The 17,904-nt window shown below is 31.4% G+C and overlaps 3 protein-coding genes across 4 annotated transcripts; 2 read left to right on the plus strand and 1 right to left on the minus strand.

The window, feature by feature from the left end:
- The first annotated feature begins 1,689 nt into the window (after positions 1–1,689).
- On the plus strand, positions 1,690–6,277 carry LOC126655808 (acetyl-CoA acetyltransferase 2). Of its 2 annotated transcripts, none has more exons than XM_050350120.2 (15): positions 1,690–1,821; positions 2,424–2,472; positions 2,579–2,677; positions 2,801–2,974; positions 3,083–3,188; positions 3,266–3,404; positions 3,833–3,910; positions 3,990–4,055; positions 4,359–4,444; positions 4,885–4,984; positions 5,091–5,201; positions 5,289–5,330; positions 5,551–5,637; positions 5,780–5,885; positions 6,061–6,277. In XM_050350120.2, exons 2-14 carry the CDS (start codon positions 2,448–2,450, stop codon positions 5,867–5,869), a joined length of 1,203 nt encoding a protein of 400 aa, XP_050206077.1. In that variant the 5' UTR covers positions 1,690–1,821; positions 2,424–2,447; the 3' UTR covers positions 5,870–5,885; positions 6,061–6,277. The 2 variants fall into 2 exon arrangements, with proteins under 2 accessions (XP_050206077.1, XP_055959687.1); XM_056103712.1 differs by lacking the exon at positions 1,690–1,821 and adding an exon at positions 1,886–1,904.
- A 5,335-nt stretch (positions 6,278–11,612) lies between these two features.
- On the plus strand, positions 11,613–14,406 carry LOC126655810 (protein NOI4). The gene is made up of 3 exons (XM_050350122.2): positions 11,613–11,771; positions 13,474–13,662; positions 14,137–14,406. Exons 1-3 carry the CDS (start codon positions 11,766–11,768, stop codon positions 14,176–14,178), a joined length of 237 nt encoding a protein of 78 aa, XP_050206079.1. The 5' UTR covers positions 11,613–11,765; the 3' UTR covers positions 14,179–14,406.
- Positions 14,407–15,102: 696 nt separating this feature from the next.
- LOC126655809 (transmembrane emp24 domain-containing protein p24beta2-like) lies at positions 15,103–17,479 on the minus strand. Its single transcript, XM_050350121.1, has 4 exons — positions 17,161–17,479; positions 16,249–16,435; positions 15,521–15,628; positions 15,103–15,401 (listed from the first exon to the last, which is right to left on the minus strand). The coding sequence occupies exons 1-4, from the start codon at positions 17,362–17,364 to the stop codon at positions 15,268–15,270; spliced, it is 633 nt and encodes a 210-aa protein (XP_050206078.1). The 5' UTR covers positions 17,365–17,479; the 3' UTR covers positions 15,103–15,267.
- Between the last annotated feature and the right edge of the window lie 425 nt (positions 17,480–17,904).

Consider the following 17,904-nt stretch of genomic DNA (forward strand, 5'->3'; position numbering starts at 1 on the left):
GTCAGAATTTAATATGTAAGTAATTCTATTTTTTATTGGAATTAAATATCAATGGTTGCGTCCAAAAGAAGTATGTAGTGGGCAATTAACACTGAAAATAGATTTTTTTTGTTACTGTTTTGATAATTAATTCTGACAAAATTTAATTATTCGGTTAAACAAATATCAATCAAACCAACCAAATTATTTTAGTTCGATTATTGTTCACTTTGTATGTATTTCAATTACAATTCAGTTAAAAAAATTCACTTACTCGGCTTTAGTTAATTCGGCGCGATTTGATTTGATGACCAATCGACAAATGCACACCTCTAACCGTGAGAGCTAATAGATGAAATTTACCAATAAATAATAATTATATTTGTATCCCCGGACCTCGACACCAAATATGGCTATAGAACAATTCAAAAGCATCAAGTTCGGTTCAATTTCAACGTTATAAATATTTGAAATCAGTTTCGGTTTGATAAATTTTTTTTAAGTTGGAGTAGAGGAGGTCATGAACCGGTTCAATCCGTAACCAGCGCGGAACTGAGAAAATGCCAATTTCTAATCGATTCAACATTTGTTAGAACCAAACCCATCAGTTCTGGGTACAAAACGTATTCTTAGAAATAATAATAAAAAGTTCCTATAATACATATAATGAATTTATTGCATATATAAGTTCAAGTTCTTTTATTGTAATTTTCTAAAATTAAGAGAATACTATTTTATATCAATAAAAGTTTAGTCTATACCAAAAGTTATTGAGTTGTTGAAATATATAAAAAATTATATTATGAACAATGAGCAAAACTAATTTTATATTTTTTTTTAAATTCGAAGTCACATTATTAAATCAAATCATCAATAGTGGAAAACTTTTTTTATTAGTTAAATATTTAGTTGTACTTATTAACTATTTAAACTAATTTTATTTCAATTTTAAGTTATTTTTTTCGAACGGACCGGAATCAAAATCCTTAATCAGAGCCGGTTTCAATTTTCCTTAAACAGTGGCCCGGTAGTTCCGAACGGGAACCGCCTAACTGTGAACCTTCACCACCTCTTAATTGGAGATCTAGTATATGGGTCAGCAAATTGTCTGATCGATCGGATTAACTGACCGACCAATAATTTTTGGTCGGTTCAATTCAATTAGAATTTGAGTCAGTCTAGTTTTGATTTTAATTTTAATCTTAAAAATTAAAATTAATCGAAACGGATGAATAATCATTTTTTTTCAAAATGTTTTTTGAAATTTTATCTCTTTTAATCGAACCGACCTATATTTCATAATTTTTTATTTTTGGTTTAGTTTGGTTCCGATTATTCTTATCTGTTCATTTTTGGTTAAAATTTTAAGATGATTGGTTTTTCAGTTGAAAATATTTAGTTTAATTTTAACTGATCTGACCGAATCCTCATCCCTAGTGTAGTAGACCATGTGAGCTATGCAAACTAGATAAATATAAGGTAAGGAGACTCAAACTCGACCCTCTCAGAATTCTCACAAACTAACTGAAAATATCAATCAGACCACTCGTCACAATGGAATTTTAACAAACCGATTCGACTTTCAGACCGAACCCGGCCCCGGCCGGGTTAATGCCAAGCTACCCACCCCGTCCAAAATTCCATGAGAAAAAAAAAACGCCACCAAACGGGTCAATGAAATGGATCATCTCTGCGTGCTTAAATGCAGAGTTGTTAGTTTGTTTTGTTCCTCACTTTCTCACCTCTCTCTCTCTTACTTTCTCTCTCTAAAACGCAACTCTTTCTCTTACTTTCTCTCTCTACTGCAATTCTCATTACCAATACGGTTCTTGTCCTTCTAAGGTATTTATTTCACTTCGATATCTCCAATGATACAATTTTTATATTCTTTGATCTAAATCTTCTTACTCTTCTTGCTGTTCATCGTAAGTCATAATGTGTTCATTGCAATGTTCACTTTCAAATCAATCTTTCAAATTTGTTTGTACAAAGCTGCACTTTTGAGTAAATTGGATTTATTTTACAATTCAAAGGTGCTTCATTTTTGTTTTTATCATTCGCGCTCATGGGAGGAATAGAACCCATGATCTCGCAGATTGCTGCTTAACGCTTACACCATTTTCATTGGTTTTTATTAGCTATTTTAACATTCTTTTGTTGGTTTGTTTTGTTTGTTCCCTTATTTTCTGGAAAGATTTATAACCGTCTAGAGTGAGTTGGCTGAAAGCATGAAACTTTAAAAGTAACAGATTTTTTTTATTGTCAGTTATTAGTGAATCATACTTTTAGTGAGATCTTAATTAAGCTTAAATGATCAGAGTACTAGTAGAGTAGAACAGTCTTAATTAAAAGCTTGAGCTTACTAATTTTAAAATTTGGATTAGATTGTATATATATTTAGCAAAAAGTGATTGCTAAATTTAGTGCTTTTCTACTTTTTGTAGATTTTGACTATTTAGCACTAATTCATGGCTCCAGAAATTAAGCCTAGAGGTAAAAAAAAAGTTTTAGTTTCCTATATTATTATAGTTCAAGTTCAATTTAAAATGCTAAACTGAGTTGTTCAATTTGCCTTGTGCTTTTTACTTATTTTGAACAGATGTTTGCATTGTTGGCGTCGCTCGTACGCCTATGGGTGGTTTTCTTGGTTCATTGTCGTCTTTATCCGCTACCAAGCTCGGATCTATAGCTATTCAAGGTTTTGTTTTTATATATAACCTAATATGTTTTGTTCTTTTTCTGGTTATTCTTTGTTTGTTTCTATTAAGTTGTTGATTTCATTTTGGCTAAATGCTGTTTTTTTGGTCAATTTGTACTGTAGCTGCTCTGAAAAGGGCCAATATTGATCCATCACTTGTACAAGAAGTTATCTTTGGTAATGTTCTTAGTGCAAATTTAGGACAGGCTCCTGCTAGACAAGCTGCACTAGGTGCTGGAATTCCTAACTCCGTAATCTGTACAACTGTTAATAAAGTTTGTGCCTCCGGAATGAAAGGTCCCTTCATTGTGCTTTTTGGTATTTTTTCTCTTCTATTTTACTCATTTTAAAGCGTGATTAATATGTTTGGCGTCTGTTCTGTTTCTTTTTGTGATTATGTTGCAGCTACTATGCTTGCTGCCCAGTCTATTCAATTGGGCCTCAATGATGTTGTTGTTGCTGGAGGCATGGAGAGCATGTCCAATGTTCCTAAGTATTTGGGAGAAGCAAGGTTAGTGTCGTTCTTATTGATTTTTGTATAATTCTAAAACTCTATTAGGTATTCCCTGATTCCTTTATAACAATCAGGAAGGGATCTCGACTTGGACACGATTCACTAGTTGATGGAATGCTTAAAGACGGGCTGTGGGATGTTTTTAATGATGTTGGTATGGGGACTTGTGCTGAGATATGTGCAGATAACCACTCAATTACAAGAGAGGACCAGGTATTGCATTCACTTCCATCTGTTCCTTCAATCTCATTGTTCATTGGAATTGGATCATTTACTTTTCTACACTCGAAAATATGTTTTGTTGGACAAACTTAGCAAATCATCCATAGTATTTGCTTGTACTGTCTAATCATAAAAAACATTTTGGAGATCAATCATTAGTAACCTGCCACTGCAGATTCATACTTTGGTAGTTTAATCATCTATAAGGGATTAGGATGGTTTTATATCCCATCATTTGTGGAATCAAAGTGTGTGCTCAGCTAAAGTGCCAAGACACCAGGCACAAAATTAATATGCAGCCGTATTAACTGCATTAGAAAATGCATTAACCAGTAGATCACCGGTGTTGATTATTTTCTTTTGTGTGCTATAACTTCCTTTTATCTTTATTTTAAGAAGTATGTTGGGGATTCTCGCAGGATAATTATGCTGTTCAAAGTTTTGAGCGGGGTATTGCTGCACAAGACAGTGGTGCCTTTGCATGGGAAATTACTCCGGTTAGATGTCTGTTTTTTCTAAATTTTGATGGAATCTTTGCATTTTGCTGTGAATTTATGTTTACTCGGGATCTTGCAGGTTGAAGTTTCTGGAGGTAGGGGAAAGCCTTCTACAACTGTTGATAAAGATGAAGGCTTAGGAAAGGTACTTATTGTCTATCCATGTTCACTGACACATGAAGTTTTGGCACTTTTATTTGTCTGAAGCTCTCCATGATATACTTATAATCTGGTGGACAAGAATACATGAAAGTCCTAGAATTTATTCAATGTTTTCATGTAATCTTTTTAGTAAGTTGTTTTGTTTGATTCAAACCTAATTACTGTTGTATTCATAAGGTTTTCATGTACTCTTGGTTGAGAGTAAATTGGTCTATTTGGTCCACAACCAATTAGCGCCATCCCGCTTGCTCTGATGTTATTTCGTTTTGCTGTTGTCTTATGCCAGTTTGACCCTGCAAAATTGAGGAAGCTCCGACCAAGTTTCAAAGATAATGGAGGAACAGTGACTGCCGGCAATGCCTCTAGCATAAGGTTTGCTATTTCATAGCTCCAGTTTTCTTGAGCATCTCAACAAATGGATTTCAATATATTATATGCTTTACATGACCAACAGCACATTTTTATCACTCCTGTAGATGTTTGCCCCTTAGTAGTCCATCTTCAATTGTCTTAACTATTTGATGTTTGTAGACTTTTGTCTTGTTATAACTATCTTGAGAGTTATCGAGTAATTATGCTTATACATTATGCATTATAAGCACTATGCATTCTTCTTCCAAAGATTGCTGAGATGTTTTTGCTATTTGTTTTATCATTATGTATATGTCCTCTGATGAGCTTCAATAGCTTAGATTGTCGTTTAGCTTTTCTTCTGTATAAATCTATCGTTCTGTCTTTCTGTTGGTTGCGCAAGTCTTATTGAGACATAGGCCTAAGATTTGTTTTGAATCTGATATTGTCCTCTTTCATAGTGACGGTGCTGCTGCTTTGGTTCTGGTGAGCGGAGAGACAGCAACTAAGCTTGGATTACAAGTGATTGCGAGAATTTCAGGATATGCTGATGCTGCTCAGGTAATCAATTTATACATGGAACTTTAAATCTCCGGCTAGAGCATGGACTGTTTGATATTATGCAGTTTAAGTTCCTTTGTCTTATGTTTTTCAATTCACTGTGCAGGCACCGGAGCTATTTACAACAGCTCCAGCCTTGGCAATACCTAAAGCTCTATCAAATGCTGGCGTGGATGCTTCCCAAGTTGATTACTATGAGATAAATGAAGCCTTCGCTGTAAGCTTTCAGACCTTTTTCTTTCATCTTCCATTGTAATTGATCTATGAATGAGAAATCTTAATATGCGGAGGTTGCTTTACGCAGGTTGTGTCTCTTGCCAATCAAAAGCTACTTGGAATTAATCCAGTGAGTAATTTAACTTTAACCCATTTCCTCCATTTGTTTGTATGTACTGGCTATAGGTAAAGAAAAAATTGCACATTTCGTATCGGGTATGAAATATATGAACACTAGACTTGTATGAATCATTAATTCAGTTCTCTGTCTCTCTTGGTCAGTTACAATCAGCAATAGAAATTCTCTACCTAATTTTGTTATTGACTTCTATTTTTTTAACACTTCCCAGGAAAAGATTAATGTGCACGGTGGAGCTGTATCTTTGGGACATCCACTAGGTTGCAGTGGAGCTCGTATATTGGTCACACTTTTGGGGGTATGTAATTTCTGGGTTACTGTGTCAATCCCATGGTGCACTACTGGCTGCTGCTTCTCGTACTGTTTGTTGTGTTGTTCTATCGTTTTTGCTGCATTCGAGTGTCGCTATTTTGTTACTGATTGGTGCAATGAAAATGCAGGTGTTGAGAGCGAAGAACGGGAAATATGGTGTTGGTGGAGTTTGCAATGGTGGAGGGGGTGCATCTGCTCTTGTTTTAGAGCTTCTATAGGCCCTTTGTATGTTTGGTAAGTCGTAAAACTCTCCTACGCATTGAACTAAAAACCAATTTTTTTAACATTTTCAGAAAGAATCGAACCAAATTTGTCGGTTCTGTTTGGTTTGCTTATTTGATTTGTTTTTCGGTTTTTCCACGCTTCTATCATTGACTATCGATGTGATTGTTTGCTCTGTTCTTTACAGGCTCAACAAGATAAAATCTCCATGGATGTCTAAGTTTTATTGTTGTGAAATTTTACTGTGCTTCTTTTTCAATTTTTGTTGTTCTTTTTAGTTTGTTATCCAATAAATTAGAAATGTAGCTATATTTTTAAGAAAATATATTATCATTCCTCCATGATGTTCAATTTCTTCCCCTGTTTAATGGACAGAAAGATTGTTAGTGTTGTTTTTTAGTTCATACCTGCTCTTCAAAATGTTATCCATTTTGTTTTTTGTTTTTGTTTAAAGCTAAACTTTATTCAATTAAGTGCTCAATAATAATAAATGAGTAATTAAAAAAAATGAGTTGATCAAAAATTAAATTATTATTACCGCAAACACAGTTATTTATGAAGATATTTTAGCTACCGAATGAATCATTCAACAATTATAGATACAATGTGCAAATTGAAATTTAGTTGAAATTTAATTTTAAAATATTGAGAAACTAATTATCAGTCGAATATTTTTATCGTCATTTATAAAAAATCTCTTAATTCTTAAAAAAAATGAAGATAGAATAATTCGTATAGAAATATCAAAATTTCAATGTGTTTATCATAACATTGTTTTTAACAGATATATTTATGATAACGTTAAGCTCTAATCAAGATAAAAAAATATCAACTATTAAATGTAGTTGTCTTGTATGATAATTTTATGTTTTTACATAGTTCATGTTACTTTAATATTTTTAATTTGTAAGATACCAACATCAATGAAAATTAGTGTCATTTTTTCTTGTCCATTGAGAAATATATATTGCAAAAATTCCCCTCAATATCAAGAGCTGGCTGTTGACAAAAAAATGCACGAATCTTTGCAATATCGGTTAAATATAGAGTGAATCATAATCATTACTTTTCATTTAGGCATAATCACTCATAATACTCAACTTTTTTGATCTTCTTTTTTATGTTCTTGTTTTTCAAAATTTTCAATTTTAATCTATTTTTTAATCTTCATTTCCAATTATAGCCATTGTTTAAATTAAAGTGAAAAAAGGTTTACATAAACTTCTCATATTACTTCACTATTAAAATTAATTATGATAAACATGCAAATTGAATAAATATGAAATAATGTAAATGACATATTTGAACTTTTTCCAACCCAAATTTAGATAAATGGCTATAATTGAAAGTGAAAATTGAAAAATAAGCTAATATTGAAGATTATAAAAAATGAGGCAATAATGAAAAAAATCGAAAAGGTGGGATATTTTTGAGTAAAGATTAAAGGAAGAAAAATCAGATATTCACTTAAAGTTTGACTTAGGATCAAGTAAGCCCTCAACGTCCGTAAATGTTCAAATATGCTCTAATGTCTCTAAAAATGAACAACCAAGACCCTAACGTCTCATTTATGCGTCAAAATTAGGAGTTTTTAACTGTTGGAGGTATATTTGAACCTATCATGATGTTGCGGGCTTACTTGATTCTGAAGTCAAATTTTAGGGGCATAAATGATCCTTCTCTCAAGATTTAATCATCCAAAAATATTCACTCTTTTTTACTTTTTTTTTATAGTCCAAACTTGCAAAATTGTCAATATTAGCCAATTTTAGTCAATTTTTAATTTTCAGTTTCAATAATAGCCATTTTTCAAATTAGAGTAGAAAAAGTTCAAATATACCCTTCATGTTGCTTTATACTGTTCTAATTTTCTTTTTACCATAAAAATTTTAAATATAAAGGATAATTTATACCTTTTTCTATTCCAATTTAAACAATTGGATGCAATTGAAACTGAAAATTAAGAAATGATTTAAAATTAATAATTTTAAAAGTTTAAACCTAAATGATAAAAGTTAAAAATGTGAAATATTTTAAATAATTAAGCTTTTTTAGTTACGCCAAACTAAAACTGTGTAAACCAAACATGTCCTTATCCCTCAATTTTTGTTTCTCTTTTTCTTTTATTTTTATTATGACCATTTTTTAGGTTATTTTCATATTGAATTTTAATATTTTATGTTTATAGCAATTTAATCTCATTTTCTAAAATATTGTAGAGTACAAGTTGTACATTTTTGGCATTGTTTAGCACATTGCTGTTTTATGACAAAATGGCGCCGTTTTTGTATACATTTTCTAACTTTATTTTGGATAAAAATAACTACATACTACACAATGTAAAAGCGTGAAAAATTAAAATGTGTGATGCAATATTTTAAAAATAAAATTAATTCGCCACAAACGTGAAACATTAAGATTAAATATGCAAATAATTTTTTTATTTCTAACAATAATTTTTAAATTTAACAATACAAAAGATTATTTCGTCAGTTCATTTTCGATTCTATCAATTCAAAAAACTGACGTGGAGCTTAACCTAAAAATCTATTTGGCACGAGAAGTTCATATCTTGTCATTTCAATTTTTACCGCCATAAACTATGTAATTTGATTTTAATTTTTTAAATAATATGAATAGTATTGAATATTTATTTATCTAAATATTATGTTCTACGTTAAGAGGGTGTTTGGTTCAGATTTTCGGTGGAGTTTTTAGCTTTTGCTTTTCAAAAAGCTCCACCAAAGCGTTTGGTGAGATTCTTTTAAGAGTTTTTTGAACTTCCAACATCTGTTGTTTGAAAAACTCTAAAATGAAGCTTTTTGCCAACAACTGATAGTTGTTTCAATATTTTTACTTATTTAGACAAAATTACCCCTAATTAGAATATATCATTATTTTAATATATAAAATTATTTAAATTATTTTTAAATACTCTAATTATTTATAAATTTTATAAAATTATTTTATTTATATTAAAACAACTATAATTTAATATATTTAAAAAAAAATTATAAATTTATCAAAAAAATATATCTAAATAAGTTCAAACTAAATATTGTTTTTTGTAAAAAAAATAATTATTAATATTTTTATTAAATATTATGTAATATAATTTATTTATAGTTAATAAATAAAAATAAAAATTATAACCTTTACGGTTATTTTATATATAAACAACATCTAATCAAATCTCACCAAACACGTATGATATATCAGCTATCAACTAGCAGCTAACATCTAACAATTATCAGCAACAACTAATAGCTATCAAATACAAAAAAACAACTGAATCAAACAGGTCTTAAATCAATAAAAATATAATGTCAACATCCATAACTATTTAAGATATAGCTCAATAAAAATGCTTTTATTTATCCACTTGGTATTCTAAATTTCCAACTTTGTTTTAGGTGCTCAATTCCAAAACATAGAATTTCGGAATAAATGCCTCTGTATATAAATATCGTGCAAACAAGTCATGTGCCTGTTTATTTAGGTTGGCTTGCCAAATTGCATTTTATCATTTATTTTAATTTAATCCATACACTCTCACTTACAATTGGGTTTCTTAGATTTTACATTAAATACAAATTTCATTGCTTTATTTTATACTCCCTCCGTCCCATTTTATTTGTCCACTTCCTATTTACACACATATTAAAAAATATTAAATATTAACAATTCTTTTTTTTTTGTACCTTTTTTGGTTCTTGAATTAATTTAGAATTACTATATTGAAAAAAAAATAGTCAATACAATAATAATAACATTAAATGCCAACAAATGCAAGAATAATATCCATTAATATTAAGGATAAAAAAGGAAAATATGTGTATATAATATAATTGTGACAATTATTTTGAGACATCTAAATATTAATATAGTGGACAAACAAAATGGGACGGAGGAAATATATAATTCTTAGATTTTATTCCAAAATACAAAGTTGACCTACCCTTTATACTTTTTGAATTTTTTAGACATATCAATTTATACGTTTAAAAATTCTAGTATTATATTTAACTATTTATTTGTGCGTATCAAAATTATAAGGCTCAATTATTTAAAAATCACCCACTTTGAATTTTTTTGTCGTTTATACCCTGATCTAGGAAAAAATTCGTTTATACCCTGACGTATGTGTTTATATTTCACCTCTACCCCGAAGCACTAAATTAACCTCTTTTCATTTAAAAAAAATTTAAAATAGTTCTTCATTTAGGAAAAAATTCATTTCTAATCAAATTCTAATTAGCTTAGGTTAAAAATGAAGAATTATTTTAAACTTTTTTCTTAATGAAAAGAGGTTAATTTAGTGTCTCGGGGTAGAGGTGAAACATAAATACATACGTCATGGTATAAATGAATTTTTTCCTAGGTCAGGATATAAACGAAAAAAAAGTTCAAGGTGAGTGGTTTTTAAGTAATTAAGCCAAATTATAAATACATCAATATGGCTAGAAACTATGTAGTTTCAAACATTTTAGTGTTTGTTTATTTTCAGAGGACCATTCAAGAAATATGAGTATAATGTTGGACTATATAATAAGAAATAATTTTTCAATCAATTTTTACATTAAATGTTTTGAGATGACATTAGTAAATAAAAAAGATATACAGTTATGGAATTTGGGAGCCAGTTTGGCTTTGTATTAGTACTAAATTTCATGTTTTATGGTGGCACTACGAAGAATAGGTAAATTGAAATAAGTATTAAGTCAATCTATTTTGATTAAATTGAATTTTTTTTTATAAATATATGTTTTTTATTTAACTTTATTTTCTTAACAATAATTTTCAGTTCTCATTTTTTTTATACAAAAAAGATTGACCAAAGTCAGAGAAACACCTAAGGAGACCAGCACATACGGGGCATTGAAACACCCGCAATGCCGTTGGAGATGAAACTAGAGAGGCTAACAAGCATAGTGTCGTAGACAATAAGGCCTAAGTTCTGAGAAAAACTATTAGTTGCCATTCTGTCGACATAACGAATTTTAATATGCCGGATGCTAACACGCCAATCACTTTAAAAATATATTTAATAGCATTCAACAAGTTAGTATTAGCGTTAATCAAAATGTCGTCCTTATGAATAGCCCCCACGACAAGCATGCTAATGTCCCTGAATCCTCTATTTCAAACAATCTCTAGATCATCATAAGCTCCCCAAAGTTCAGCTTGGAAAATCAAACACTGACCGGTAAATCTACTATAGCCAAACATCCATTCTCTGTTATTGTTTCTAGCAATGCCGCTAGAAGTTGCGTTGTTCTTCGGGGGACGAACAACTCTGCCCGCGTTGATCTTCAAAACAATCAGAGGAGGTGGATTTCAGCAAATAAGGTGCTCCTTTTTATATCCCAGCCATGCCAGACCTAGAATGAGGAGGTAACAATGAGTTTGAGTAGTGAAATGCACAATCTGACGAATATGAAAAACAAATGACTCCGAGCTGCGACTGGAGTTATTAAAAATCAACTTGTTACGTTAATGTAAAAATTATGATTAGGGAACTTTGATATTTGTTTAAAAGATATTTGTATAAAAAAAAAAAGTCACCATCTATTTTTGTATAGAAAATTTGATTCAACTTGATATTTGTATAAAAAATAAAGTCACCAAATATTTCTATAAATTAAAATATTTTTATGAAAAATCGCACATTATAATATTATCCAGCCCCCTCTCTATGAAGGCCCAATAGGCCCATATATACTTCTCCCTTCATTTCCTTCTTTCTTACAGACAAAAAAAAGAATCTATTTTATTTTGTCTTCCATTTTCTTTTTTGCATTTTCACCACCACCTCCATCACCAACAAAGGGCTAATTTCGCCGCTGATTTTCTCCCTCTCAAGTCTTCCCCTCATCTCCCTTAGATTATATCATGGCGGTAATTTACCTTTCTTATCTTTAATTTTTATGTTATGTTTTTAATTTTTGAGATTTAGGCTAAATTTTGATAATTGATTGCTTTTTTCTTTCTTTAATTTTTCAGATTTTTCCTTTTTGTGATGGGTTTGTTTTTAGATGTAGATTCTTTCGTAAAGGCTGTATCTTTTCTGAATTTATTGTTATTATGGAAATAGAATTTTGAATAATTTAGTTGATGGATTTCATGCTGATTTGTTGCCATATTTTGAATCTGTTTTCATTTTTTTCCTTAATGGTTTGTTGTTATTAGATTCTAAATAAGGGGTGTTATAATATCATTGATTAAATTCTAACTAAAAATTTAAGCTTTTTGCCATTTTGTTTCCCTAATTATTCACTAATTTCATGTAATAAATGATATTTGTATTGGCCCTTGTGTTTAGATGCTCATTGGTGAAATTTGATTTCTTTCATCAGTTTCCTCTATTTGTGGGGAAAGTTTTTTAAACAATATTTGCTGTTTGACTCTTTGAGGAACAAAAAGCTTCATCACCTGTCCGACTAGCCCACTGTTTTCAATGAATGCTCACTATGTTGATTTTCTTTTCTAATCCTTAGTTAGAGCTTGTTATAAGATTGCAAACAGAAAATCCTTTACTGTAGTTCAGTTGCTTTTACGGGCATCTCTTAGATGGACACTTAACGGAGAACCTCGGAAAATAGGAAAAGGGAAGTTTAGGATGTTGGACAGATTTGAGAAATCTATCCTACAAACGGTTCAGTAGCCAAACAGCTGAAGCAACCATTAGTTCAGAATTTCAGGTTTAGAAATTAAGAGAGTAAAGGAAAGATAGATAAATCTTCTAAGAATAAGACCTAGAAGGTATAAGTTGCTATCATACCTTTTCAGTTAATGCTAATTTGGTTGGGTAGTCAATATCCAGTGAAATCTCAAACTACAATCATGAATAAGTGGCTCTTACAAGTCACTATAAAACATAGTTATAAGTAATAATCATGGGTAAAGTTGCTTCTAATTTTGTTTAAGTGTTTATTGGCATTCCATTTGTCTAAATCAAGGGTGTCCATTGTCCCTTATGAGTGCATAAGATTCACTGCCGCTACCTCCAAACTCATGAGAATGCACTACGTTTCTGTATTCAACTAGTGTATTTGCTAACATACCTTTTCAGTTCGTCAATATTTAGCTTCAATTACAAATACTCTTAAGCGGATGGGTCCTATCTTCCAACGTTTTATGATTGTTCATTCCTGTGTATTATCAACACAAACCATCTGAACTTTCCAATAGTACATTGTCCTGTTTGAGTAAATCGTTGTTTTAGAGACACCTATGTCCATTAAACTTTACGATGATGCTGGTTACTTGTTTTAGTATTAAACTATATGTCGAGTACAAAAGTGACCATGCATGGGGGGCTTGCCACATCATTTACGTATGAGGTTACAGTTTGACATTAGCTTAAATGTTGACAAAAACAGAATGAAGTCAGTTGATCAATTTTAATCCTAACATTCACAAAGCGTAATTTACAATACTTATTAGTCTGGTTCAAGCATTCACGTATATGTTACAATATTATCACTAGGTTGGTTGGAATGCATGTTTCGGTGTTTTGCATGCCACATTCCTTGTATTATTTAGCGACTGTCTTCTATTTTGATGACTGAATTTTCAAGTGAACATTAAATTCTATCAGGATAAGGGTCAACCATTGCCCAAGTTTGGCGAATGGGATGTTAATGACCCAGCATCAGCTGAGGGGTTCACAGTTATATTTAACAAGGCTAGGAATGAGAAAAAGACAGGTGGAAAGCCCGACTCACCAGCAAAAGACAACTCTGGTTTCAAGCATGGCACTGGTACTCTTGGTGGAAAACCTCAGTCTGTAAGTTGGAACCTTTTTTAACTTTATTTTTCTAAAAAATAACATTTTCCTTAGTAAATTATAACCATTGTGCTGCAAATATTTTGTTTAAAACTGCCAATTATGTGCCTTCATTCCTGAAGGTGACTAGTTTCCTGATGCCATGTACTTCAGTAAATGATATAGTCTCCGTAAATTTTTCTCAATGGTTTTGTTTGTTTTCATCCTGAATTCTCTATTGTTTCAATGATTAACACTAAACTCAATTTTCTGTCGACTCGATTTGTATATTTTTGGGAATGGTTTTATTATTTATAATTACTGCTGGGTACCTCAACTATTCTCGATATAGTGGGATGTCACTGTCTATGGCATCGGTTGTCATGTTCATAGTCGCCTATATTTAGAAGCGTTAACATGATTAGTGGAAATGTTTAACTAAAATGAAAATTTTACTTGTATCTGATTATTTCAAACTGCATTATTGGGTTGCAGAAAAAATGGTTTTGCTGCATACAATCTGCTCAGGCAGAATAATGAGGCGACTCTTACCTGGTAAGAGCACTCAACGGGAGTGTATCGATTTATGTATAGCTGGCCCTAGCTTATAATCCAGAAGACTGGAGCTGTATCAGAGGCTGTGATGGGTCCTGCTGGAATTTGTTTGTTGTGACTTTAAGCTTTTTGTGATGATGTGGGCATGGGGAAGTCTGTAATGAAAGAACAATGTCATTTTTATATTTATATATACTGGTGGCTTATTTATTGAGGTTTCTATTTCTTTTTTATTTTCACTATTCTGTGTTTTACCATGAGTCAATACTGTCATGACATTGAATTTCTTGTGTATCCATTTGCTTACACATACTGAACCTCTCATCTTTTTTTACTTGAGATATGAAACATGGTGCTTACTGAGCTTCTAATCTTGAAATTCGAACGACACAACAAAAGTTTCATGATTTACTTTAAGAGTTAAAGAGGTGGAAAAAGGATGTTAAACGGGGAAGGGGGCATAATAAGACGATTAATTAGAAAAGAATGATGTCGGAAGGTATAAGGAGATAACTGGTGACTAGCTGCCGGGGGGAGACTACTCACATTATCTCTAGGTTCAGCGCTTGGTTGTTATGAAGAAGCAGCGGTAAAAAGTGGGGGTTAAAGTTACTTGTGGTGAATTATAAGTTTTTTACACTTTGATCGTCATGTTATTTTTTATATTTAATGACTAAATTTTTATTTTTCTCAAATGAGAGGTTACTATAACAATTCCGGCTAATAATTGCTCATTTGTCAACTGAAAAATTGGGTAGCCACATCTAGTAGGCTACATTAGCAATAGTTCGTCTTGAGTCTACCAAGTAATCTCCCGTTGTTGAAAAATTAGGATTTGGTTATTAAAATGTAAAAAATAGAAAGATAGTAGTTCAACCGTAAGAAATTTTAACCCCAACAAGCAGATAGGAAAAAAAATCTATAAGAAATACTTGCAAATGTTGTCTGTTGTACATCATGCATTGCCTGAATGACCTCGGAACCAAAAATAAAAAAGCACGCCAGAGACGGCAATGGGCATCAAAAAATGATGTTTGTGGGCGCTCAACAGATGAGTAAATTCGTGAAGTTTTAGACTCGGGACATGTGAAGCTTCCGATCAAACAATCGTTGCATAAGGTATATCTGAAGAACGCTTGCCCCGATTAGGGCAGCCGATTCAAACATCGACTTGTGCAATGCTCTTCTGCTCATGTTATCATTCACTGCAATTACTCCATCCATATATCCAACATCAGAAACAAGTAGGAAAAATTGACTCTACTAGTAAGAAAATAATAGTTAGTCTTATTGCATAGCTCATTCGACGATTAAGAAAACGTACGTATTACTTGTCGGTCGGTTTGAGCCTCTAACCAATGTTGTTCAAATTGGATGTTGTAAAGAGCTTCCTCTAATCTTGATATCTGCTTCAACAAAGGAGCAAAATGTTCTGCACAAATTGCACATCCTTGTAAAGCTCAACTTAGAGTCAATTAGAGTTACAACATATGGACCTAAGTATCAATTTACCCCATGAACTTGCGCATAGTGGATGATTCACACCAACATTAACTTTTTTTTAATTAACTAATCCAATTAAGGTTCATTTCGACCTTGCCAATTTGAAATAATAAGTCGAAACAATCTAAGTTCGTGACTTTAAAAGAAAATCCACAATTTGTCAAATTTGAATCATCTTTAACCGTCAAGACTAACGTCAAATTAGAATGTAACTGGTCCCAAATTGTCAAGTTGAGGGTATGGTTTTCCCAAATCACAAACTTGGACTCTTCTAATGTTTTTGTTCCAAGTTGAAGAGTCGTAATGAACCTTTATTGTAAGTAATCCTATGATCTTGTTAATTTCTATCTAGTAGCTTAAATTTCGATCAAATTAGCTCAAAATTTTAGTCAATTAGCTCCCTTGTTTTCAAGATTGATACATATGATCTAATTGATAAAAATTGACAATTTTAAAATACTAAGTAATAAAATATAGTTAAAACCGTGATGTTAATTGCTCGTTGCGTGCAAGTTCATGGGGGTAATACTCAAAGAAAAAGGGACTCACCATCTTTGGCATGTTGATCATGGTAAGTGAAGTGACCAACATGAACATCAAAATCAACGGTTACAAGAAAAGGAGAGTTGTTGGTGAAACAAAATTGGTAAAGCCCTTTTTTGTATACAACAAATTCATATTTTTCACTTGTCTTATCATGTATATCATGTAGCTGTTCTCCTGATGGTCCCTTTACCTGTACTCATTACATGCCAAATTCATCAATTATAATAATAAGCTGAATCGAAAAATAAATCAAACCGACTGGTTTATTTTGATTCGATTTGAGAATTTAATTTTTACAAAATCATTTTGGTTCGATTTGAATCAAATGTACATGTTTATACAGGCTATATTACTTGATGATCATAGCAAAAGAGGAAGACCATACATAAATCCATTGCAAAATTTACGATGGATAAAAAATTGTGATGTCTTTTTAGCAACGATAAAGATTCGCCATAAACAACAATTTGTGACGGATTTTGCAGCAACAATTTGACTGTTTTTTTTTTGTAGTGCAATGAGATGTCACCCAATGGCGGACCTAATTTTTTTTAATAAGGTGGGCGAGATAATAATAGAAGTATATAACAAAAAAATACATTTATAATTCACATCTATGAGTTTTCATATTATGATAATGCTTGATTGTTTACTCTATTGAAAATATATTTTTCATTATATGTTATTAATCGATCACTCAAAAATTGATCACCAATTCAATTCCATAAATTGAGCAAATTTTAAGATGATATCATTAAATTTCATTTTAATAACTTTCAAAAAGTTATAAGGTGGACAATCGCCAACCATACTCTTTTTTTAATTCCGCCCATGCAGTCACCTAGAATCGTGATCAGCAAATAGACCGTAAAATATAACCCCATATATCGTAGCGACAAAAAGAGAAACACATACCAGAAGATCAACACCAGAATCCGCAACATGAGAAGGCGAATCGGATTTGATCAAAACGAAAGAGAAATGAAGAATGTCACCTTCACTTTCCACTTTATGAGAAACACATTCTTCTTTGTCTATCACAAATCTAATCCCATTTGCACATTTCATTCTCCATAACAAACTTATTATTACAATATATCTCCACAAACACATCTCCATTTCTTACAATGCACTTCTTTAGGTTTAGTTTCAGTTTTGTTGTTTTACAAATGTTGTTTCAGTTCTGTTACTAACAGCTAAGTGAGGTGGTTAAGATCTTAGTTTGACTGAAATATGTTTTACTAACTCATAGTGTACGTAGCTAGGGTATATGCACATAGGATTTCGGTTAGATTCGGTTCGGAAGTAAATTTGTCAAAACTGATTAGTTTTAAAAATTATTAAATCGAATTAAGAGTAGTTTAATTATTAATTTTATTATAATATAAGTGTAATTTTTCTTTCCTAAATAAATAAGGGTTAATTGCAAATTAATACACGAACTTTACCCTAATTTGCAATTACAACATAAACTTTGAAATTTGGCAATTTAGCTCACCAACTTTCATTTTTTTGACAAATTAGTACACCGACCAATCATACAACAACACGTGGCTGTATATGACAATGTCCACGTTAGTGTTTTTCCAGTTTGGTGTGTCAATTCGCCAAAAAATAAAATCGGTGTACCAAGTTTTAAAGTTCGTGTTGTAATTGCAA

The sequence above is a fragment of the Mercurialis annua genome, linkage group LG7 (assembly GCF_937616625.2).
Source record: "Mercurialis annua linkage group LG7, ddMerAnnu1.2, whole genome shotgun sequence".
Taxonomy (NCBI): Eukaryota; Viridiplantae; Streptophyta; class Magnoliopsida; order Malpighiales; family Euphorbiaceae; genus Mercurialis; species Mercurialis annua.